This window comes from Coenobita brevimanus, chromosome 6, assembly GCF_032717465.1.
Source record: "Coenobita brevimanus isolate Jiangsu-jjx chromosome 6, ASM3271746v2, whole genome shotgun sequence".
Lineage (NCBI taxonomy): Eukaryota > Metazoa > Arthropoda > Malacostraca > Decapoda > Coenobitidae > Coenobita > Coenobita brevimanus.
In genome coordinates this window covers 40,212,667-40,239,065 of record NC_136959.1, presented here as the reverse complement: position 1 = coordinate 40,239,065, position 26,399 = coordinate 40,212,667, and the positions used below count along the sequence as shown (strand labels likewise).

Sequence of the window (26,399 nt, the reverse complement as noted above, 5' to 3'; positions counted from 1 at the left end):
AAGTTTCCAAAGCCAAAACAAAGAAGGTTAGTTACGTTAAATTTCTTTTCTACTTAGTCTTTTCTCCCAACTTGAAAACCTTAACACAACACACCGTTTTTTTCACTGCACAACACTCAAAATTCCCGTGTGGTCTAGTGGAGAAGTTCTTGCTGTTTATTCACTGTCAGAGCCCGAGAGTATCACTGGCAGGCGTCCAAGGGGTGCATCGGTGGGTAGTGGTGATGGCGTACCGACTACAGAAGACTCTGAAGACAGCCGCAAACTCACGTCGAGCGGTGACTCCACTGTAGCTGATGTGCTGGGCTGTGGCTCGGAGCATGAGGGCCTGTCTTGGGGAGGCAACGGAGTGGAACCAGGGCTTGGCACAGCGGGGGTCACGGGCCTGAAAAAACTGTCAATCGTTGACTGACGCAAGGACCGACGATTCTGGCGATTGATGATGCGCTGCCGGAAAGCACGCACTTCCTCCACGAGTCCCAAGGGCCCCATCTCCCTGTCGCAGTCCGGGTGTTCCAGGTAGTCTAGGACGAACTCTAGATGTTCCCGGAGTGCGCTCAGCTTGGGGATGGCTGGAGTAGTGTCCTGCTGGGCGGAGTCTGCATCATCATCGCCTTCGTCGTCGGAATCTTCAAGTTCGGGACTGACACCAGCAACCGAAGACGCGATCTCGATATCAGACAACGTCTGATACCCAGGATCGCCCTCGTCGTCCAACCACTCACGAACATCGTCCACATCAACATCGTCGCCGTGCGTACGAGCCGTGCATGGAAGTCATCCACGTCAAACCCTAGGAAATCGTACTCCACATCTGTTCCGAGAAGCAGACGAGACCAACCATTTTCAAGAGTTTTCACAGGGACTTCCTTCCATGCACTAGCCCAGTTGTACAGCGCAGACTTGATGTTGTAGCGGCGAAGGTTTTCCAAAGTCCGCTTGCCTCGAGTGTCACGTCCTTCCCTGCGCTCGTCCTCGTCCTCGAGAACCACCATCACCTCGTCCAGGAACTTCCGACGGTACAGGCGCTTTGTTGCCACGATCACTCCTTGGTCCATTGGTTGAATGAGAGCAGTCGTATTAGGTGGCAGAAACATGCACCTAATACGGCCATTCTCAGCAACCAAGTCCTTGTCGCACGGGTGGGCAGGTGCATTGTCGAGGAGAAGGAGAGCCTTTACCTGGTCGCGAGGAATTCCCAGTGTCTTCGTCTGGTAATGTATGACCTCCTTGACGAAGTGATGGTGAAACCAGTCTTTGAAAATCACAGCTGTGAACCATGCTTTCAAAGAATGGTACCATACGACAGGAAGGACATCCATCACCCCACGAAGGCACCGAGGCTGCTTTGCACGGCCAACAATAACGGGCTTAAGCCGGTGCATGCCGTTAGCATTGGCACAACACAAAGCAGATATCCGTTCCTTAGAAAGCTTGCGGCCAGGTACACGCTTCTCCGTCTCATCGGCGAGAGTGTTCGTTGGCACCGAGCGATAGAATAGGCCAGTTTCGTCAGCGTTATAGACTTGACCGAGAGTGAGGCCCTCCCTGTCGATCAAGCCTTTCACCTTGTGCCGAAACTCGTCCACTCCATCCTCGTTAGCGTCCAATGCTTCGCCATGTGCTTTACGGTTAGTAAGGCCATGTCGCAACTTGAACGCGAAGAGCCAACCCTCGGATGCCTTGAAGTCTAGGGCGTCGTGAAGCCTTGCAAACTTCTCAGCAGCAGCCTTCAGCTCCGTTCCACGTACCATCACACCAGCTGCACGTTGCTGTCGATACCAAATCAACGTGGAGCGGTCGATCTCTGCATACTTGGGAGTAAACATAACCTTCCTCTCCACGTTGCGTTTGCTTCTCGACGAGAAGTCAGCCGTGTACTGCATGAGCTTGTCTCGGGAACGCTTGATATCAAACAAAGTCGACCGGGCCAGGTTGAACTCGCGGAGAATGCGAGAGGAAGACCAACCCGCATCAACCTTCTCCAATATCTCCCGTTTCTTCTCCAGAGTCAACACCACTCTCTTCCTTTTCTCAGGAGGCGGGGCCATCATCACACACACTAAGAGTAGGGCAGAGAGCAGCAGGAGGCCTTGCAGCAAGTACGGCACCACCACAAAAGCGAGCACGTGGGCAGCCATGACGAAGAGCGCAGGTCCAGTCGCGGTGAGAGACAGGCGGGAAGTGGGGAGGATGCAGCGGCGCTCTATCGGACGTCGGAGGAATGACGAACCAAAACAATGCTCTCACGCGGCGCGCGCGGCAAGTTCAAATTACGGACGGCAAAAAATCGGTTTTTTTTCCAATTTTTTTGGATTTTCGGACCATTTTGGGAATGTTTGATCCCAGGACGATAAGGTTCGGTTAGTGGGGATGTTCGGTTATTGGGCGTCCGGATATTAGAGTGATTACTGTATTTAGACATTGTCCTTAATCATTGCTAATCATTATTTTTCTATAAATAATCATAGTGAAATGTGATTATAATCATAATCTAATCATAATCACGCACAAATAGAAAAAAATCTAATCACAATCAAAAATACAAAAACTAAAGTACAGTAACCTCTCAAATAATACGAGGGTTAGGTTCCTGGAGAGGTCGCGTTAGTTAAAAACGCATTTTTTAAACATATTTTTCCCATAAGAGACAGTGGTAATATTGGGGGTTACGTTCCTGGACTCTGGGAAAGTCTACCCATTTGAGGAGTTATGCTACTCTAAACTTAAAAGCAACAGTATTAATTTGAAGTTAAATCAATGTAAAAAACAAAAACAGTATATCTGTCTATCTATCTATTGCCAGACGCCTCAGTCCCGTTTGGGGTGGCCACAAACAAATCGCCTCCAAGTCGCCCTGTCCCCCGCCATTTCACTGCCCTGCTCCCAACTCACACCCCCCTCTACCCCATCCCTCCATCGCTTCCTCGGCCTCCCCCTCCCTCTTTCCCCCTCCACCTCACTCACATACACTCTCTTCGTCAGTCTTTCACCCTCAATCCTCTCCACATGGCCAAACCACCTCAGTATGTTCCTCATAACGCTTCCTATCACATCCACATCAACACCACAACGCTCCTTTATATCCTCATTCGTCAGCCTGTCTCTCCATGTGACTCCACAGGCTCCTCTTAAATAACTCATTTCCACTGCTCTCACTCTTGACTTGTGTCCTTCCAACAACGTCCAAGCTTCACTTCCGTACGTTAGAGTTGGTATCACAATACTGTCAGGTAGTAACTTTTTCACTTCCTTGCTCACTTCCCTGTTTCTTATCACTGCTTTCAAAGAACCAGCAACCTTTCTTCCCTGCTGTACCCTCTCAAGCACTTCACCCTCCAAACCTCCATCCTTACTCATCACACTGGGGAGAAATAAACAACATTTGAGCCCTAGTTGGGCGGAAGCGTTTACTTCTCCCCAAATATATACTGTTATGTTTTTACATGGATTCTCTTTCAATTCTGCTTCATTCACAGCATTGTGAAAGTTTCTCAACATTATTAATGCATTAGTAGGTCATAAAAACACTACAGTATAAGCAACATTTTCATTACAGTAAGTAGGTCACAAACAATAACAACACAGCTTAACTTCATCTATGCATCACTTGTCATCTGCTGCTGTCCCTCCTTACCCCTCTACCCCACCTCCCGCCACTCCCCACGCTAAATTTGTTGTCTCTCCTTGCGCTGCTGTCCTTCCTCTTCCTCTGACTCCTGTGCTACTGGTGATGAAGATAACTCCCTTAAGTTTTCTGTCTTCTTCATAAAGAACTGCTCTATCTTGGTCTAAGTGGTTTTCTTCTTTTTGTTCTGCATCATCAAGTTGTAACAATTTAGATCTACCATCACTTTCCTGGCCAATTTTGTCCGAAAATGAGCCAAATTGCTCAGAATGGGGCCAAGCTTCATTTTCGAATATTATAGTTCGAATAAAACCAGTTTAAGCAACAGACAAAAAAAAATTGTATTTATGCAGAAACTGCCACACATGGTCTATCAGCTCGGGACTGTCCAAGGCGCGCATGGCTAATTTGAAACCATCACGTACATGTAAAGTCGCGTTAAATCGAGAAACCCTTGTTAGTTAACATATCTCCTTAAATATTTGCTCGTGTTAAAACGAAAACGCGTTTTTTAAACTCATGTTAGTTGAGAGGTAACTGTAATCATAATAAAATCATAATCAGAAAAATGAAAAACAAGTAATCATTATTTAATCACAATCAAAAAATATTCCAGACGATAATCAAAATCAGATCATAATCATTTTTAATAATCATGCCCATGTCTGCTCCCCACACCTGCAAACACAACTGCTTGCATGGTTGATATGGTAAATCACATAGATTTTGTTTGTTTCAACTAGCAAAATTGGTATTTAAGCCTTTCTGGTCTCGCAAGTATGGTCAAAATACAGGTATACCACGGTTTAACGATGCAGTTGGTTAAGTAAAAACCCACCGTTCGGCGGGGTATTGTATCTCTGGGTAGATTTAACATGTAAAGTATAGGGATGCAGTTTTGAGCCTTGGGTTTGCCTCCAAACCAATACCCTCTTCAGGCATAAAATGATCCACAGGTATACATGGCGAGTGATGAGAAGGGTGGGTGGTGAACTGAATGAAAGGAAGGCAATGATTGATTATATGTGTGGATGAAAGGATTCGAAGATGTGTAATGGATGCAAGAGCTTATAGAGATCGGGGCAGTGGAGTTTCTGACCACTACTTGGTGGTGGCCAGAATTAGGATTCAAGTAAGATGGAGGAATAGAAGAAGGGAAAGACGAGAGGAAGGAGTAGTTGCAAGGAGAGTGGAAAGGTTACAAGAGGATGACAAAAAGGCAAGAGTATAAGAGAGAAGTGGAGGAACGATTGGGCAAATATGAATTGGAGCAGATGGGAGACGTTGAAGGTGTGTATAGGATATTTGCAGAAGAAATATGTGCAGCATGAGATGTGGTTTGTGGAAGGAAGATAAGACGGAGGGGGGTGCAAAGAATAACGTGGTGGACTGAAGAGGTGAGACAGGCTGTGGCACAAAAGAAGAAAGCATACAATGAATGGATGAGAAATAGGGGCGTGGAAGAAGTTGAGAGGCGGAAGAGAGAGTTATATGTAGAAAGAAAGAGGTGAAAAGATTAGTAAAAGAGAGTAAGAAGAGAGTGGATGAGGAATTTGGAAGGAATTTGAGTGTAAAGTGGAGGGACTGTAAGAAAATGTTCTGGAAAGAGGTGAAAAGAGTAAGACAGGGTGGAAGTGAAGTTAGCAGGGGAGTGAAAGATAAAAATGGTAGTTTACTAGTGGAGAAGGGAGAAAGAGTGAGCAGATGGAGAGAACACTTTAAGGAATTGTTGAACATACAATAGAGGATGGAAGTAATGCGAATTTTAAGTGGCTGGGAGAAGGAGGAAGGTGAGAAGACAGGATGAAATCAGTAGGAAGAAATCGGGAAAAGCCCCAGGAATTGATGGAGTGTGGTGAAATGCTGAAGCATGGGGGAGAGATAGTAGTAGAATGGATGTGGAAGATGTGCAGATTGGCCTGGGAGGAAGGTAGAGTCCTGGAGGATTGGAAATCAGGTATAATTATTCCCTTGTACAAAGGAAAAGGGGAAAACGAAGTGTGTGGTAATCATAGGGGCATTTGTCTTCTTAGTATAATAGGAAAAGTGTATGGTAGGATACTTATTGACAGAGTTAGAGAAAGAACAGAGAAATTAGTTGGAGAAGAACAGAGAGGCTTTATGAAGGGAAGAGGTTGTGTAGACCAGATATTCATTCTTAGATCTTTAGTGGAAAAGCTTCTAGAGAAGGGAAAGAAGTTGTATGTGGCTTTCATGGATTTGGAGAAAGCATATGACAGGGTGGATAGACAAGGATTGTGGAAAGTGTTAAGAATATATGGAGTAGATGGGAAGTTGTTGAATGCTGTGAAGAGTATGTACGATGGTGCAAAGGCTGCAGTGCGTGTGGATGGTGAACTAAGTGAATTTTTCTCTTTGAAAGTTGGGTTGAAAGAGGGATGTGTCATGTCTCCATGGTTGTTCAATCTGTGCATGGATGGGGTAATAAAAGAGGTACAAGGTAGGGTAGTGGATGTTGGAGTGGCCCTGGTGAGAGGGGATAGTGTTTGGAAACTCCCTGTACTGTTGTTTGCAGATGATACTGTGTTGTTGAGTGAAGACGAAGGGGAGCTGCAAGGCTTGGTGGATGAGTTTGGGAGAGTGTGTAAGAAACGGAATCTAAAGGTGAATGTAGGGAAGAGTTAAGTGATGGTCTTTGAGAGAGGTGAAGTCAGTGAATGTATGGCGAGGTTGGATGGTGAGGAATTGGAAAATGTGAGTACGTTTAAGTACTTGGGTAGTGTGATGAGTAAGGATGGAGGTTTGGAGGGTGAAGTGCTTGAAAGGGTACAGCAGGGAAGAAAGGTTGCTGGTTCTTTGAAAGCAGTGATAAGAAACAGGGAAGTGAGCATGGAAGTGAAAAAGTTACTACATGACAGTATTGTGATACCAACTGTAACGTATGGAAGTGAAGCTTGGACGTTGTTGGAAGGACACAAGTCAAGAGTGAGAGCAGTGGAAATGAGTTATTTAAGAGGAGCCTGTGGAGTCACATGGAGAGACAGACTGACGAATGAGGATATAAAGGAGCGTTGTGGTGTGGATGTGGATGTGATAGGAAGTGTTATGAGGAACACACTGAGGTGGTTTGGCCATGTGGAGATGATGGAGGTTGAAAGACTGACGAAGAGAGTGAATGTGAGTATGGTGGAGGGGGGAAGAGGGAGGGAGAGGCCGAGGATGAGATGGAGGGATGGGGTGGAGAGGTATATGAGAGAGGGGGGTGTGAGTTGGGAGCAGGGCAGTGAAATGGCGGGGGACAGGTCAACTTGGAGGCGATTTGTTTGTAGCCACCCCAAACGGGATTGAGGCGTCTGGCAATAGATAGATAGAAAGATAGATAGGTTTGCCTTCCAACCAGTTCTAAACCCACCCAAATGAGTCCAAAACAATTTTAAAGCCAATCTAAATGGCCCAGCAGCTGTAAAAGAATCTAACTTAAGCCTAACACCTGTAAATAGGGCACTAAAGCCGTCAAATGAAATATGAAAATTGTCTAAGTCTGGAAAAAATCAAGCTTAGTAAACTGTACCCCAAAATGACAGTGTTCACCCCACCTGTGGCTAAAACACATTACTCTTAAGTCTAAAAGCAGTTTATAAATCAACCTAAACACAAATTTTAAGTCTAAAATATCAGAATTGTTAAAAAAAAAAAATCAAAACTCATTGTTAAACTGGAGTTTGGCCATCGTTAGGTGGGATATGGTGGTATTTTTGTCCCCATTGTTAAGCTGGGGTATTGTATATCAAGGTATACCTGTACTGTCAAAGAGTAATAACTTTGATGCCTAAGAGCAGTATAAATGGCAGGCAGCTCAGGACCAGATGGCTGTAAGTGTGCTATTTCCCTTCAAATAATACATCAGGCAATCCCACACTGCAGGCAACAATATTGCTTCGCTGGTGCTCCTGCCAGTCCTGGCCCATCTCTGCCACCTCGTAGGTAGCTGCAGCCATTAAGTGCACAGTCATGGAAGCTGAGAGCCAATCACTGCAGTCCTCCCTTCTCTGTGCTAGGCTTCTACCCACAATCCCACACATAAACATTCATTCCCCACGTTCTTTATCTTCTCTCTAGCAGCAGTAATAGTGCATCTCCTGTTTTTTCTAGATATTTACAGTGGTTTTGTTATTACTACATAATCATCAGTGATACCACCTCTTCTAGTGATATTGATGATGTGCAGGAAATGGTGTCAGATCAACCTGGGCCTTCAACAAGGAAAAGTCCAATAAGTAAGGGCACTTGGAAGAAAGTGAGTGCTAAAAAGCTTCGTGATTCTGGAAAACAAGATACAAGCTGTTCCACTGGGAATGTCTTTATAATTTTTAAAATCTTTTTTTTGGTGATATTTCATAACACATTGTTGATGTTTGATGTATTTATATGCATGTATGCCCCCCAAACATGGTGATAGACAAACACAAACATTTCCTAGGTATCCCTCTTCAAAATTAAACAATCCCCACCTTGATAGTTTCATTAGTTAAGGGGTAATGATGTTTTAAATGAATGAATGTACTTTTCCAAAATCCTAGTACCTACCAGTTGTCACATACAGTAAAAGTCCTATTATTCGGCAGCTGATTGTTCGGTAGATCCGACATTTCGGCAGTTTTGAGAAATAGTCCCATTTACGAAAATCATTGATTGTTCGGCAGATGTCTGGAATCATCTCGGCAGTCTAGGAAGTGTTTTCTGTGGCTTGTAGGCCAAATGTTTCATTACACTTCTGTGTGTTCACTAATTTCTATATTTTTATTTAGATTCATGTATAGTACTGTATTGATTACACTATTGCACAGTATCATACAGTACAGTAACCACCCCCACCAAATTAGCGAGGGTTACGTTCCAAGCCCCCACGCTAATTCTTGAAATTCTTTCATTCTTGACGCCTTCCTGAAAATAACACTTACCGGTAATTGAGTAGCCCATGAACCACTGACACTGTAATGCATTACCCATAAATAAATGTTGCTTGTTAAATCAGTTTCCCCGTTGTTTTTAGCTGTAAGGCTGTGACAGCTTTAGTATTTTTATTCCTCAGCATAATGGTGGAAGGGCCTGTCCTGTTTAACTGAACCTAACCTAACCGAGTTTAACTGTACCTAATAATTTAACCAAACCTAACCTAACCTAAAGTCAGAAAAATACTTAAAAATAAACTGGAGGAATATGAATTGCTAAGGTCTCTCTGATGAAAGTTAAACGTACATTTAGTGCTCATTCTTTTGTTCGTTTTTGTGTTTAATGTGAAAGAGAGAGCATTGATGCAATCTGTAATATATCCCATTAACCCCTTAATAACCTGCGGCATTGAACAACCTTTTACAGTACCGATGTCAGTGATGTTAAGTTAGTGTGAGCTATAAAGAAAACTGAACAATTATGGGGAGGGAACGAAGGTCACTGGTATGTTTAAACGACTATAGCTACGATTCCAAGCAGTCATACGGTTGGTTAATCTCAGATGTTTTCGCCCATTCGGTAAATACACCGTAACTTTACCAATCTCTCCGTGACTCATAGCGAATCATAGCATGGGTTTAGGAAGCTAAATAACACATTGCTAAGTGAGGCAGACGATTATCTTCATATCTTTAAGAAAAATAAATTGATTTCAGAAGAATGGAAGAACTTTACGTACTCAGAGAGGGATTTAATTTCTTCCATTTTCTTATAAGATGTGAAGATAATCGTCTGGTGCACCTAGCAATGTGTTATTTAGCTTCCTAAATCCATGCTATGATTCGCTATGATTGACTGGAGAATCGATAAAGTTACGGTGCATTTACCAAATGGGCGAAAACATCTGAGATTAACTGACCCCCTGACTGCTTAGAATCGTAGCTAGAGATGTGTAAATATACCAGTGACCTTCGTTCCCTCTCCATAATTGTTCAGTTTTCTTTATAGCTCACACTAACTTAACATCACTGACATCGGTACTGTAAAAGGTTGTTCAGTGCTGGAGGTTATTAAGGGGTTAATGGGATATATTACTTTTTGCATCAATGCTCTCTCTTTCACATTAAACACAAAAACGAACAAAAGAATGAGCACTAAATGTACGTTTAACCTTCATCAGAAAGACCTTACCAATTCAGATCCCTTTACTTTATTTTATGCAATTTTCCGACTATTTTATTTTGTGTTTGGAAAAAGTACTGTATACAGTACTCACTCCAAACATATTTGTAATAATATAAGTAGTGATGAGTTCACCAATACAAGTGATGTACTGAGCTGGTAGGTAATATTCCGTATCATTTCGGCCATCCATGAAGTGTTATTTGACTTGTAGGCCTACTGTGTCATTACACTTATATGTGTTTACTAATTTACATATATATTTCAGATTCAGGTATAGTACTGTATTGATTGCAGTATTGTACAGTATACAGTACTCTCTCCAAACACAGCTGTAATACCATAAGTGGTGATGACAGTGTTCACCAATATATTTAAGGTACTGAATGGGTAGGTTTTTGATTATTCGGCAAATCTAATTTCTCGGCATCATCCCGGTCCCATAGATGCCGAATAATGGGACTTGTACTGTATTAGGCATATTTTAAGCATCTGTGCATGTGCACTGCTACTTGTATTGCATACACAGTAACTCTACATGTTTTTAGCTTGAAAATAAAGAAAAAATGTTGATATCTTTATTAGTTCCTGAGTGGCGAAAGTTAATCTTTAGGCTTTTATTTCCCATTCTTTATGAAATGTCACATACAATGTTCTGGTCCTAGATGCTTCAGTATTGTTTGGGTTTTGGTGAAAATGCATTAAACACAAATTGTATGGCAGCTTTTTATATGCATGTTGGTAAAGTCAGTGTCTTGAAAGTTGGAATCATCCATGTATATTTACTAGGTTAATACAGTATATATGCTTCACTGTTTTCCTCTTCCTTTTTCAGAAATGAAATATGCCGTCTGAATTTGAATCAAGGAAGGTTTCTCAATAGTCTGCAGACTGATGCTCCTGGTGTAAACAGATGTGCATTCAACAAGGTTCATTACCTTTTTACATGTGGAACAGAAGATGGCAGAGTAGAGGCCTGGGATCCTCGATCAAGGCACCGTGTCGGTGTTCTGGACTGTGCTTTACACATTGCCATGGATAACTTACAGTAAGTTTGCACAAGGATATTTGTGTAATTGACATGTCATAAGTAAACTGGCACAATGATTTTTGTTCTTGTAATGAAAAAGATTAGAAAAAAATAACTTCCATCATCATCATCATCATCATCCGGACCTCCTTTCCCACCCTAATGCAGGGTGAGGAGTAGCAACATCCAGACACCCCAAGTTTTGCCCAATCCAATGAGCCACACTTCCATTCACTCATCTTTCAAGCCCCGGGAATCCTGGCTGTATTTGATATTCCATAAACATTCACCACATTCTGTAGCTTCACATAAACGTATCCAGTAGAGTCAATCCAGACACAGTCACATTAAAAAGCGGTGCCAAATCTCTTATCATGCACTTCTTTACACAATATTCATCCAGCCAGCTTGATCTCTTGTCAGTCCCCTGGCCTTACCGACTTCCATACCTCTCTTCCCCACACACTCATCCTCCATATCCCTCCACCTTCTCCTTGGCCTACCTAAAGTCCTCTGTCCTTCAGATTCACTCAGATATACCTTTTTTACCACTCTATTGTTATCCATTCTCTCCACATGACCATACCACCTCAGTACGCTCTTCGATACTGATGTCCACAGACTTCCTCACTCCGCTTCTTTCACAAATCACATTATTTCATATCCTATCCACCCTCTGTTCTCCACATACATTCCTCAGCAGTCCCATCTCCACTGCTCTCACTCCATTCATTTTCGTGCCACACCATAGTCTTACATCCATATGATAAAGTTGGCACAAACTCTCCTTCATATAAGCCTTGTGCAGCTGCAACAATCAAGCCTTTGTTTCTTATCTAGGCCTTCATAGCACCAGCTACTTTCCTTCCTTGTGTAATTCTACTTTCCACCTTTTTTTTTTCACATTTTCCTTTTTTTTTTTTTAATCACTGTACCTAGGTATTTGAACTCTCTCACCAGTTCCAGTCTCTCTCCATTCACTGTAACATCAAACTAAGAGCCACCATCTTGCTCAGTAACCACCACTTTACTCTTTTCTACATTTACTCTCAAGGCACGACACTCACAGGGATCGGCAAAACTTTATTAGTCTGCCAAGTTCTTGTGAGGTATTTGCAAGTAGTACTGCATCATCAGCAAACAATAAATTTGAGATATTCCATCCATCACCGTTCATTACCAACACCATCCTTCTCTCCACTACTTGTGTTTTTACTTCTTTCATCACCCCATCCATATATAAATACAGTAATCTTCCCTATATCTGATATAATACAGCCAAAGGCATGTCTGGGAAGTGGGTTCGTCCGGATACTGGGTCCCTGCCTCCTGGACTGGTACTTATGGAGCCTAACCCAGCCTAACTCAGAAAATCACCTACATAACTTCCTACCAGACATACATAGCACTTATTTAAGGCCCTATTCACACAGATAAGGGACAGAAAGCATGAAAAGGAACCAGAGAATGAGGATTTAGAGGTGCATATGGGAAATATTTATCAGTGTTCAGGGTACTTACAACACACCCATGACCGTTACCAAGAGTAACCCGCCACCTCTAAGGCTCTGGCAGTGGTGAAAACGTTCTTGAAGCATGTACAGTAATATAGTGTGGTGCTGCACTTAATCCTTTTGCACTGAGAGTTATAATTGTTTAATTCTGCACATTTCTGTTCTTACTTGTGCCATGCCAGTTTCAATTGCCAGTTTGCACTCTGCATTTAATGCCTTGCATTCTAAATTCTAATTTCTTAACACTGCACAACACTGGAAATTCCCATGTGGTCTAGTGGCAAGATAGTTTATTCACTGTGTATTCACAAAAATGAGCATCCGCGGCATCCACTGCAGTGAGCATCTAGTTTGGATGGTCATTAGGCAGTAACTGGGAAGCCGGAGAGGGGAGAAAGAAAAAGGCCGCACGTAAACACATCTGTTTCGTGCCGTGTGCCAAGTTCAGATTACGTGTAAAAAAAAAAAAATAATAATAATAAAATAAAAAAAATCGGAATTTTTTTGGATTTTTTGTTTTTTGGCCATTTTGGGGTCCTGAAAGCTCAGGCCCAAAATGTCCAGGCAGTGGGGTGTGCAGTTACTGGGTGTCCGGATAGTGGGCAGATTACTGTATTTTGAATAACCATGGGGACATCACACAACCTTGTCGCACCCCTACACTGATTGTGAACATTCACTTAGATGCCCATTTATCCTTACACATGCCTCACTTCCATCATAAAAACTCGTGACGGCACCTAGCAACTTACCATCCACACCGTACATGTGTAAAACCTTGCACAAAACTTCTCTGTCTACTTTGTTGTATGCTTTTTCCAGATCCATGAATGCTATAAACACCTTATAGTCCTTCTCACAAGCCTTCTCCACGATGTGTCTTTCTGCAGATATTTGATCCACGTCGTCTGCCACTCCTAAAGCCACCCTGTTCATCACTCACAAGGACTTCTGATATCTCTTTTACTTTCTCTATAATAATTCTTCCTTATACTTTCTGTACCGCAGTCAATAAACTAATGCAATGATAATTCTTGCGCTCACTTCGCTCACCTTTATTTTTGTACAGAGTACAATCACAGCCTTTTTCTAGTCTGCTGGCACAGTTTCACTTATCCATGCCCTCTTACATATCTCCAACAAGCACTTCATTCAGCTCACTCCACTACACTTCATCAATCTCTGCATACACCTCGTCAATCCCAGCTGCTTTCCCATTTTTCAGCCACTTCACAGTGTTCTTCACCCATGCAAGCGTCACATTTCCTGGCACTGCATTTCTTCTCTGCACACCTCCAAAACGAATTATGTTTATAGCCGCCCTGCTCTCTCTATTCCCATTTATCAGTTTATCTGAAAATAATAGAGCCAAAGGCATGTCTGGGTAGTGGCAACATCCGTATGATGAACATTATTTCCCTACCATACCCAAACCCTACCTATACCCACCTCCAACCATTACCTAACCTATTTGTACAGTACCCATACTTAAGTTGGCAGTGTTCTCTGGTCATTCAGGCTTATTTAGACATGAAAACACACATAGGCATGTCAAAAGTAATGGTAAACACCAAGAGAATCATCTTTTTAAACCACTGAAAACCAAGAAACACCCTACCTACACACTGCTGTATGCACAGTACCCCTCCTTATTTTGGTAGTGTTTTCAGGTCATTCTGCTATATTTTGACATCAAAACATACATAGGATTATACAGAATAATTTTCAAAAAAAAAAAAAAACACACACACACACACCCTACCTAAATACTACTGTATGTACAGTACCCCTTCCTATTTTGGTAGTATTTTCAAGTCATTCTGGAATATTTTGATGTCAGAACGTACATAGGAATGTCCAAAATAATTTTCAACACCAAAAAAAACATGCAAAAAACACTGAAAACCAGAAAACATTCAGAAAACATCGTACCTAAACACTACAGTACAGTACCCCTCCTATTTTCGGCACTGTTTTGTGGTCATTCTGCCATATTGTGACCTGAAAGCACACATAGGAATATTCTAAATAAATTTTAGCACCAAGGAAACTATGAAACGTAAAGTAACCTGCTAAAACACATTTGGTTGGCATGCTTACCACCCAGTGCACCGCTGTCAGCCTTCGTAGCCAGCCACCTCCAGCCGGTGTGGAGTTGTCCCGTGAGGTCTAGTGGCAGACAGTAGCGTCTAAAAGAAGTCAGTAAATTTCTCTTCATCCTCAACCTGCTGGAACTGGGTGATGACTGGTGGAGAGCTTTGGGATGATGGTGGCCTACCCACCCGGGAAACTCTGAAGACAGCCGCAAACTTATTCACAATGGATATTCATTGGCTATTGATGTGCACAGTTGCAGATCCAAAGGTGAAGGTGGGAAACGAGCTGGTGGTGGTGGTGGTGATGAGAATAGGCTGGCACCCATGGGGTCACAGGCTTGATGACTGAGTCGATCCTGGTCTGACGATAGGAGAGACGATTCTGCCGGAGGATGATAGCGTCCTGGTCTGCCCGCAGCTCCATCGCCAGGTGGAGTGTCACCAACTTCGTCACAGTATGGGTGCTTGGCATGCTACAGCACCCCCTCCAGTTAACCACAGAGGACACTGAGATGAGGGACTGAAGGAGCTGCGGAGGGCTGTGAGTCAGGGTCCTCATCGTCGTCTGTCCCATTGTCCTCTTCTGTGCCGCAGAGGCAGCAGCAGCGATCTCCTCATTAGATATGGTCTTATAACCAGGATTGCTGCCGTTGTCGTCCAGCCACTCCCGTATGTCATTGATGTCCACCTGCTTTCCCGCTGTTTCAAGGCGATTGTGGAAATTATCCACATCAAACCCCTCGAAGTAGTGCTCGGCATCGATTCCCTGCAGGAGACAATACCAACCGCTTTCGAGGGCTTTGATGGAGGCTTCCTTCCACGCATTCGCCCAGGTGAACACTGCAAACTTCGGGTTGTAATGCTGAAGATTCTGCAAGGTCTGCTTCCAACATTTATCCTCGACTGCATCCTCGTCCTCTAGCACCACCATCACCTCATTCAGGAACCTACGTCGGTACAGTCTCTTTGCAGCCATGATAACACCCTGGTCCATTGGCTGAATCAGAGCAGTCATATTAGGTAGCAGAAACATGTACCTAATCCTCCAGTCAAAAGCAACCAAACCCTTTTCAGATGGATGCATGGGAACATTCCGGGAGCAGGATTGCGAGCGATTCCAAGGACCTCTGTCTGATAATGGATAACCTCCTTGACGAAATGTCTGTGGAACCAATCTCTGAAGATCCTAGCAGTAAACCAGGTCTTCACAGAATGGTACCACACAACAGTTGGGCCATCCATCAACCCACAGAGACAATGTGGTTGTTCTGCATGCCCAACAACAATGGGTTTGAGGCAGTGCGTCCTGTTAGCATTGGCACAGCATAAAACAAGAGACACGTTGTTTGGACAGTTTCCAACTAGTCACAGATTCCTCCCTTTCCTCAGCTAGGGTGTTGGTGGGCAAGGAGGGGGGGTAGAACAGACCAGTTTCGTCAGCATTATAGACTTGACCAAGGGCAAGGCCCTTGTCCTTGATCATGCACTGCACTTTCTGGCGAAACGTGTCTACTTCCTCCGCTTCCGTGTCCAAGGCCTCGCCATGTGCCTTACAGCCAGAAAGTCCATGGCGAAGCTTGAAGCGAAAGAACCATCCCTTGGACGCCTTGAAGTCTTGCGTGTTGTGCAGGTATGCAAACTTCCCAGCAGCAGCCCTCACCTCGGTCCTACGCACTAGCACTCCAGCATGACATTGCAGACGAAACCACATCATTGTTGACCAGTTGATAATGGCGTGCTGGGCCTCGGCGTTGCCTTCCTGTCGCCGTGACGTGTGCTTTCAGCAAAGCCCTGTCCCTGCTGCATAAGATTGTTGCGTGACTTTGTGATATCGTACAGTGTTGATCGAGCTAGATCATATTCGTGAAGAATGTGTCCTGTGGTCCAGCCCACATCAACCTTGCCCAATATCTCACACTTTTTCTCCAGACTCAGAACCTTCGTCTTCAGCTTCTCAGTTGGTGGTGGGGCCATCACCACACACACAAGAATACATCAGAGCAGGGCCAAAACCTGAAGAAGGTAGGGAACCACCACAAATGCAACCGCAATCACAGCCATCGTTGCAAGCGCTACCACTCACGAAGGGCAGAAAGGCGGGAATTGAGGTGCGGTCTTCTATTTGCCGGTAAGCAGTACAGCGCTGTCATATCGCACCCAATAGTTGCTTTCGAGCACAGGGGAAGCAACACACAGCAAACTGACATCTGTATATAAGGTTCTCTTCCGTTTGCCCAGGCAAGGGTTAGTATGTGACAGCAACAGCTGATGACCAGTAGATCACCACCTCAGGGAGTGTATGACTAACATGGCCTGCCAGGTGACTCTTATCATTTGGTAGGGAAGCGGACAGGTGTGCGTGGTGGGGGGTTTCCGCACTAATCCCGGAGGCTGGGGGACTTTTGCTATTCAGTGTAGAGGCGAACGGGCAGTTTTACCGTACATTTACTCGTAGCTTGTGGTCTGTTACACATGCGATGGCCACCGGTACCCCTCAGCCAGGAACAATGCTTGCCTCCTCTATTAAAAAATAACCATAGAATTTTCTTGAAGATATGCCCAATGTGTTTCCCAGGCAAAATTACATAGGTTAGTTTTACCTGACTGTACCAAACCTAACCTATCCCAGTAGGCCTGCATGGCAAAGGTGGCCGACTGTGGTATTGAAACAAATACCCATTCCAAATGGAAGTGTGTTATACAATATTGTACTGCACATACATACAGTGCTGAACTGTGTACAGTACAGTACAATCATATGCATTTGTACAGAAATTACTGTACTGATATTGTAATCAGTGTGGGAAGAATCTCTCTCTCTCTCTCTGTCTCTCTGTCTGTGGTGTTTGTGTCTCCTGGTGGCCGTGCGATTTTCGACCTTTGGTAGAGAGATGGATGGGCGCTGTCACCAAACATGTTCTCGTGGCTTGTGGTCTGTATTTACCTAATTGTGATGTACAGGAAATGAGCTAGCTCGTGGGGTCCCGTCTCTGTTTCTCAGTAAGTCAGATTTAGCTTTAAACTCGTTTAAGTTTTTAGACTGGACGATCTCTTTGTCCAGGCTATTCCACAGGTCAATACATCTATAAGGAAAACTATATCTCTTGATATCCTTCAAGCAGCTTGGTTTCTTTAGTTTCATTCCAAATCCTCGTGTTACTCTCTTATCCCATAAAAACAGATCTTCTTTGTCAATTTTATCTACTCCCACTATGGTCCTGAACACTGCAATCATGTCTCCTCTCTTTCTTCTTCCTTTTAGGGAAGGCAAATCCAGCTTTTCCAACCTCACTCTATATGACAGATCTGCCAGATTGGGGACCATCTTGGTTGCTGTTCTTTGTATTCTCTCAATATTGTTTATATCTTTCTTTTTGTGTGGAGACCACACTACTGCTGCATAGTCTAACCTGGGGCGAATCATGGCCACTATCAAATTTTTCTTCATCTCCTTATCCATATAATGAAAAGCTACTCTTATGTTAGTCAGGAGTTTATACGTCTCTCTAACTGCCTTGTTAATGTGTTTTTCAGATGACAAATTGTCCTGGACCAGCACTCCCAAATCTTTCTCTTCTCTCACTTTTGTAATTGGTTCATTACCCATCAGATAACTCAATGATGGCCTCTTGGTACTTGTACCCATTTCCAATGTTTTACATTTCTTTGCATTAAATTTCATTTCCCACATCCGGCTCCAATCGTGTATCCTATCCAGATCCTCCTGCAGCATTTTACAATCCTCCTCAACCTCTACCTTCCTGAAGATCTTTGCATCATCAGCAAACAGACTTGCATGACTGTTCACTCCATCTATGATATCATTTACATAAATCAGAAATATTACTGGCGCCAACACTGACCCCTGTGGGACTCCACTTGTTACTTCCCTTCATCCAGACATCATATCCTTTATTACTGTCCTCATTTTTCTGTCTCTCAAAAACTCTCTCATCCATTCCAGGAGGTTCCCCTTCAGTCCTCATATATTCTCTAGTTTCCACATTAGTCTCTTATGAGTTACCTTGTCGAAGGCCTTCTCCAAATCTAAATACAGTCGACCTTCTGTCTTCGCGGGGGTTAGGGGCCTGAGACCTCCGCGAAGATCGAAAATCCGTGTAAAATTGGTGCCCCCCTAAAAACACCCCGAGCCCCCCATTTCCTTCTTTAATGAAAGAAAACCCCTGTGTACATGTCAATAAACACTTTATTTATAATTAAAGTATGAAAAAAATAGTTTAATTGCATAGGTGGATGGCCGCTCACACCGCTCGTCACAGCTACACTCTCACCCTCCACCACCGTTACCAAGATTTTCCCTCCCGTAACTTGTCCAGCAATTCTACCTTCTCCAACAGGGTCATTACCTTCTTCTGGTGCATTGAGGTGCCTTTATGTCTTGGCTACTCTCTTAGGGCCCATGGTAGATAAAATGATGGTGTCATGGAGAGATCAGTGAGTACAAGCACTCAAAAGCGTGGTCACAGTGAGAATGGCTTTCGGGACAATTCGCCGTCAAGTCAGTTCGCAGTCACAACAATAACAAGACAATTCGCCGTCAGGACTTTTCGCCGTCAGGACGATTCCCCATCATTTATTTACATACTATAATAGTCTTTTAAATATACGAGTTTTAAAAGTGGTGGTGGTTTATTGTTTTTATAATAAATGTAGTGACATCTGTTGAGGCTCAGCCATATCTTTCCCCATGGTTTGCGTCCACTATGGCCGATCGGAATAACATGTTGGATATTGTCATTTGAGATGAATATATACTTGTACCTCTTCAGAGTCGTTTTAAAATATACCCAGGATGTTGTAGTACCAATGAAAATTAATGAAGACAGCTACGGTTGATGCTAGAATATAATTCAAAGTCGACTACAGCGAAGTAGAAACATGTTAATTATTGGCTAAAAGTGCAACTTATAAATGATATCCAAAGCCTATGCTATTGAATGAACATAGATTTTGATAGATCCTCCTGAAAATTAGTTATTAAAGTATTAATTATTCAAAAATAAGTATGTTTATAGAATGACGGGGAATCATCCAGGGTGCGAATTGTCCTGACGGGGAATCGTCCATGTTTTGATGGCGAATTGACTTGACAGCAAATTATCTCGGAACCTGAGAATGAGAGAGCTTGCCCCGAGAGATTCAAAACAATGCGGGGGTGGCGCTGCGGGCGGTATGCAGCCGCGCGATTTGAATGTGTTAAAATTTTTCTCTGGACTTCAGAAAAGGTGATTTGGTTTCCCTGGTGACAAACCGCGAACAATCGAAACCACAAACAGAGGAACCGCGAGGACAGAGGGTCGACTGTACACACAATCCACCCAACCATCTCTCTCCTGTAACATGTCAATCGCTCTTGAGTAAAAGCTCACCAAGTTGGAAACACATGACCTTCCACTTCTAAATCCAAACTGACTTTCGGCCAAAATATTCATCTCTTCCAGATATTTTATCCATCTATCTTTCAGAATTCTCTCGCACAATTTTGCGACCATGCTGGTTAGGGACTCTGGTCTATAATTCAGGAGTTCTTCCCTGTTTCCTCCATTATAAACTGGTACCACAATTGCCCTTTCCCATTCTTGAGGCACTTTACCCTCTTCCAGAGAACACACAATTGAACTGTGATTCTTATCCGCCAGTTGTTTTCTGCATTCCTTCAGTACCCAATTAGAGATTCTCTCTGGTCCTGGGGCTTTCCTTACATCTTGAGTTTCCAGCAATTTATACACTTCCTGTACTTCCACATTTATATCTTTTATCACTACATTTTTAGTCACTCCCTCTCCTTTCACAAACTCTCTTTCATTAGTGAAAACTGACTGGAAACGTTTGTTCATTATTTCTGCTTGCATTGCTGGATCTTTGTAGACCTCTCCTTCTACTCTCAGTTTAGCGATTCCTTCCTTTTGCTTCATTTTGCCATTGACTAAATCTATAAAACAGTTTGGGTTCATCCTTACATCTGTCTATTATACCTTTTTCAAAATTCCTTTCTTCCTCTCTACTTATTCTTGTGTAATCATTTCTAGTTCTCATATATTCTTCCTTTGTTCTGTTGTTACCTCTCTTTCTCCAATTGTTCCATGCCGTGTCTCTCTCTTTTTTTTGCTATCGTACACCTATTAAACCGCTCCTTTTTTCTGTTTTCTTTCTCCCTCACTCTTGGCACAAATTTTTCCACTCCCGAATCATGGAAGGCTAGAAAAATATCCCACTTCCTCTGTATCTCTCTTGTTTCTCTGAATTTCGTACAATCTGCATTTTCAAATTTTTTTTTTCAATCCTGTAATTTTTGCATTCCCAAAGTTGTATCTTCCCTGCCTATAAAGCTCATCTTTTGGCTCCACGTTCCGTGTTATCATCTGGAACTCAATGACCACATGATCACTTTTTCCAATAGGACACAGATACTCCAAGGATTCTGTTACATCGGGTTCTTTGGTAAACAGTAAGTCTAGTCTTGCTGGTGTGTCCTCACCTCGGAACCATGTCTCTTCTGTGACCCATTGCGTCATCACATTGTTCGTTGTTATATTTAACCTCTTAAACGCGGCCGTGTACAGCCGATCCCCCCCGTGTGGCGGGGTTGTAGCGGGGTCTGAGTACCTGTGGGAAAATATTTGCCAAAAGTCAGAGATTAACCCTAGAACATTAAAAATTTTTTGGCATATAGTACTTACATTGAGCTTTCTCCTGAGACAGGTGTTGAACCTTGTGGACTACCAAAGGACTTGTGAAGACTTGAAAAGTTGGGTAACAAAGTCTTCACTTTCACACCTCCAGCAACCCGGTTTCCCCTCTACCACAGCCTCAATCTGTCACAGTACACTTTATACAACAACGTACAGGTAGTTTGGAATCCGTATTTGTACAATAAGCACTGAAAATAAGGCTACAATGAACGGAGCGTACGGCCGACATGCAGCGCGGCGGCGATCTTCCCGTCACTGAACACACATTTCCCTTTTCACAGCTAAAAACGCGTATACTACATTATTTTCCTTCATAGTACTTCGCAAAGGCTCGCTTGGCACTATTACGGCCCTAAAAATCACTGTCACTGCCAGTATTGTGAAGCTGGAATGAGAAAGACCACCGCCGCGCGATTTTATTCTGCCTTACGGCAGGCACTTTATTCTTGCTCCTGTCGGCCACTTTCACTTCATTTCTATCACTCACTTTTACTCTAGCTGTCAGTTTTGTGCCTTATTCATCAGTGTCACTGTCAATTGTTATAAAAATAATATTTTCTACACACCAAACTGTCACTGTCAGAACATAGAATAGAAACATATGCTTTCAACTTCTTACACTGGAGTGACTGTCACTCTCAATACTTATATTATTACTATGTACAATTATTTACACTGAAATCACTGTCACTGTCAATGCTTTTACAACTACATACACTAATTTACACTCATCAGACTGTCACTGTCAGTACGTAAAAGAAAACTAAACACTAGTATCACTGTCACTCTCAGTATTATTTACAAGATTCATACCCTTATTTTCAATATCTAGTCAGGCTGTGGTAGTCAAAGAAACACGGGTAAGCGCAGAGGGGAATTTTGCACTCTTTGGATTGCAAGGAGGTGTGCCTAAATGTTCTGTCTTGCCTGGTAGTGTGGCTGCACACATGACACCTCCTGAATGCTTTTCCCCTCTTGGCAGTGCTAGGCAGTGACTCCAGGTGGTGTCACTGAAGGTAGTCCTGGCACTGTAGGCGGTCTGGAGGTGTGTGTGAGTGGCGCCTGGGACCTGATGGCAGTACCTGCCCAAAACGCTGAAGCAGCTGGTACACACAAGTCTTAGAAAAACGCCAGAGAGAGTAGTTTGCTGGCTTCCTGTTCTTGATCTTATACAGGATGAAGGCGTTCAGCATGCACATATCAAGCAAGTGCAAGAACACCTTCCTGTACCAGCGACGGTTCCTCCTCAGGCAGTCTATCTCTCCAATCATCATATCAGACTTGTCCACCAGCCGCATATTGACGTTGTAGTCAATCACAGCATCAGGCTTCATCACAGGATCGCCAGTCCTTCTGTCGACCTTCCCTGTGGCTTGCATTTCCCCCTTGTGAACTGTGGTGAGCACATTGACGATTCTCTTATCGTGCCACCTGATCGCCAGCATTTTGTCAGATTTTTTCAGGTGCACGTCTCCCCGCTTTGATCCTTCAGCCTCGGGGAAGGCAGGGTAGTGTGCCCTATTGCTACGGACAGTGCCACAGGATCCGACGCCGTGTTCTGAAAGGTACTTGGCAAGTTTGGGAGCTGTATAATAATTGTCCGTATACAGGACATGATTCCCGCCAAAGTACTTTTCCAAAAGCACTTTCACCACAGAACCTTAGAATCCAAGGGGGTCAGTCTTGTCCAAGTCCACATTGCTGGCGGTGTAGATAACGAAGTCTAGGATGAACCCCGTCTTGCAGTCGCACAGCACGAAAAACTTTATTCCAAAGCGGTGGCGTTTGCTAGGAATATACTGCAAGAACCGAAGACGGCTCCTGAACAAAACCAAGGACTCGTCAATCACAACTTTCTTGAAGGGCCGAAGGAACGTCATAAACTTGTCCTTGATCAGGTTCAGGATTCCCCTCACTTTCCATAGTGGGTCAGTTTGGGAAGGCTCATCGTTGTTCGCAAACTGAAGGGAAGTCATGAGTTGCCTGAAACGATCACAACTCATGTATTTGTTGAAGATAGGTGTGGGGCAAAGATCGTCAGCACTCCAGTATTCTTCGAGCTTGTGCTTCCAGTTATGTGGCATAAGAAGCATCAAGCCGATGAATACAAATAGTTCCCTGATCGTTACAGGAACCCATGCTGCCATCCGCGACGTGGATGGCGTTGCAGCTTCACCTTCACCTTCACGAACTACCTGTTCGTCTCGGTACAAATCTGCTCCATGACTTCGTTATCCAGGAAGGCCAACAGGTAGTCCAGACATTCACCATCCTCTGGGACAGGGAAGTCAGCCTGTATCCCACACCCACTGGCATCAAAGGACATCTTCTGGCACAAAATCTGAGCCCTCAGACCACACGAAGGCATCCAGAGTGCCCTGCCTAGGCTGGGAGGTGGTGGGGGCGGCGGGGGGTGAGGCAGGCCGTGTGGCAGTGGGTGAGGCAGGCGGTGAGGCAGGCGGTGAGGCAGTGGGTGAGGCAGACCGTGTGGCAGAGGCTGTGCTAAGTCGTGTCGGTGTGGTGGTGGTGGTGGTGGTGGTGGTGGTGGTGGTGGGGAGATAACGAGAAGGTTCAAGGTCACTCGCAGTGGCCTGAATGGTGAGTTGCCTAGTGCGAGTAACCTTACCACTAACTCTGACACTAGGCGACACTTTTCTACTCCTACCAGCACGGACACGGGGCCTACGGAAACCTCTATGTAAACCAGACTGCTTACTTCCCTTCCGAGGTGGTGAAGGAGACTCAGAAGACTCCGGAGAAAGTACAGCTGAAGATGACGACGAGAGAATGGGGCTGGGAGTGCGTGGCGGTATGGCGGCGGCGTGACCTGGTGTAGGGGACAATGGCCGGTCTGAGGAAGACAGTGGCTGGGAAGCGGGGTCACCACTTCGTCTCCTCTTGGCCCCCTTTCCATACACTAGACCCCTTTTCACTGGAGCCTTGCCTGTTGAGGTGCTGGGCACAGGAATTGTCACTTCAGGCACCTCGGACTCAGCACTCGATAGAGTGTCTGACTCGGCAAGGCTCGATAATACACCGACGTCACTACCATAATCCATTGACGCTTTCAACAATTCAATGCCTATAGCCGAGTCACTAAGGCCCTTATCAGTTCCTAGTAAGGGTTTGTACGGGGTGGAGGTCACAAAGCCCTTTTTCGGAGGGCTGGAAGGCACAGACTCGGAAGAGCTTGAGTTAGACATGGTGTCACCTTCAAAGATTCTGGTAAACTGACGCTAAACAGGGGCAGACCGCGGGAAAAAATGCTAGTGTGACAACTGGGGAAACAAGCGTTTCCAATTAGCATAAAGTGCTTGCGAGAGGAAGGCGCAGATTGACACGTCTGAGCTGTCCGCGCGCTGCCATATCGCACGACGAGGGAGGGCCGGGCAGCAGTGCGTGGGTGGGTAAAAAAAATGATACTTGGCAACAACCGAGGTCAGTAGTACAAAGGTCAAGTGTGCTAAAAGTAGCTAAAGGGTACTGATAGACAATACCAGCTAGAGCCTGCTTGCCGGCGGTTATTCAAAATTTACTAGAATCACAAACGCGACGATCCGCCGTTATGTCCTTTTCGCCGAGCGTCGCAAACGCGACGATCCGCGTTTAGGGGGTTAATAATGTAGTGCTCCACGAATCTTCGCTGCCTCCTGAGTCCCATTCCTCTCAGTTCACCTCTTTACAATTGAAGTCACCCATTAAAATTATATTGTTACTTTTCTCAATCATTTTCTGTAAATACATAGCCATGTCTGACAACATTTCCTGGTATTCATCATCGCTCCATGCTCTTGTCTTAGGGGGAACATACACTACTGCTATGTCTCTCTTGCTATTCTCTCCAGTTTCTAATTTCATATTTATCACTTCGGCCCTGCCTTCTCCCATTTCCACAGTATCTGCATTTATATTGTTCTTCACTGCTATCATCACCCCTCCTCCTGTTTTTTCTTTTCTGTCTCTTCTCCACAGTTTGTATTTACCACCTCCCATATGAACATCAATATCTTCTCTTAATTTAGTCTCTACAAAGCACATAACATCAGGTTCATGTACTCTCAAAAAATCGATGATTTCTAGCCTTGCCGATATTAAACCATCAACATTAGTATATGCCACCTTCCAATTATTGTTGATGGTTTTTATACCCTCTTTTCTCCTTCTCTCCTCTGGTACCACTTCCTTAATTTCTGATCCATGACTGTCCAATAAAACACTGTCTTCTCTTCCACCGTTCTCTTCGTTTTTTACCTTTGCTTCCTTTACTCATTTGCTCTTTCTTCCTCATTTGCATCTCTCCTTATCCAAACATTTTTTAACCCTTCCTTGTCTGATAATTTCCATGTTCTACTGATAATTTCATTTACTGTTGCCTGAGGAAAACTTAACCTTCAATGGCCTTGCCTCTCCTTGCTCGTGCTTTCCTAACCTAAACACCTCTTGAATCTCTTCTTGAACTTCGTTGTTTTCCTCCATGACTACAGATATTATTTCTTTAACCTTACTAAGTTTTTCTCTTTCTCTTTCTGATCTTATTGTCATATATTTTTCTTTAACTCCTGAAATTATTACACATTTTTTCTTATCTGCTACATCCCTAACTAAAGATTCTCTACTTCTCATCTCCCTAACCACTTCCCTCTCCACCTTTTCCTTGCTTTGTTGTTCTATAATCTCTTTCAAATTTACATTCCCTCTTCCTGAATTTTCTTCCACTCCTTATGTTGCTCCTTGATTTCTTTAATGTGCTCGTCCTGTATTCTTGATTTGGATTCATACTCATCTAGTTTGCTTTTCATCCTGTCTCTTTCTTCTTCCAACCTCTTATTCTCCCTCTTGAGCTGTTTTATTTCATTTGATGCTGATTCGTTACTTACTTTCAGTTCTGTGACTTCTCTTTCTTGCTCTACACTGCGTGTGCAAACTTTTTCCAGTTTACTTCATAAAGCTATGATCTCTCTCTCCTGCTCTTGGGTTCGTTCCTGTAACCCTCTAATTACTACCCATACCTTTTTTATTTCCTGGACATTCCTCTCTGCTGTTTTCTGTACTCCAGCTACTCTTGTTTGGTTCAACATAATACTTGCATTTTCCACATTGTCTTTGGAGAAGCCCTCGAATTCCTTTTCATATGTAAACGAAGCTCCATCGCCCTCCGCCATTGTGCAGCCATATGGAATCTCTCAATTTGCACTGTATCTTGAACTCTTTGACCGAAACTTGCTGTTTTTTTTTACTACCGACCGACGGGACCACCACTCATGCACTCATTTTCATAATCACAATAGGCTGGTCTCCTTTTTCGCCGCTGATTTACTGATT

At 43.8% G+C, this 26,399-nt stretch overlaps 1 protein-coding gene across 1 annotated transcript in view; it reads left to right on the top strand.

Moving 5' to 3' along the window:
- The window catches only part of LOC145401028 (nucleolar protein 10-like), a 259,963-nt gene that overhangs the window by 153,496 nt on the left and 80,068 nt on the right, over positions 1-26,399 (top strand). The window contains exon 5 of the mRNA XM_080273404.1: positions 10,560-10,772. Within this exon, the coding sequence (XP_080129530.1) occupies positions 10,560-10,772 (213 nt within the window). The remainder of the gene's footprint in view (positions 1-10,559; positions 10,773-26,399) is intronic.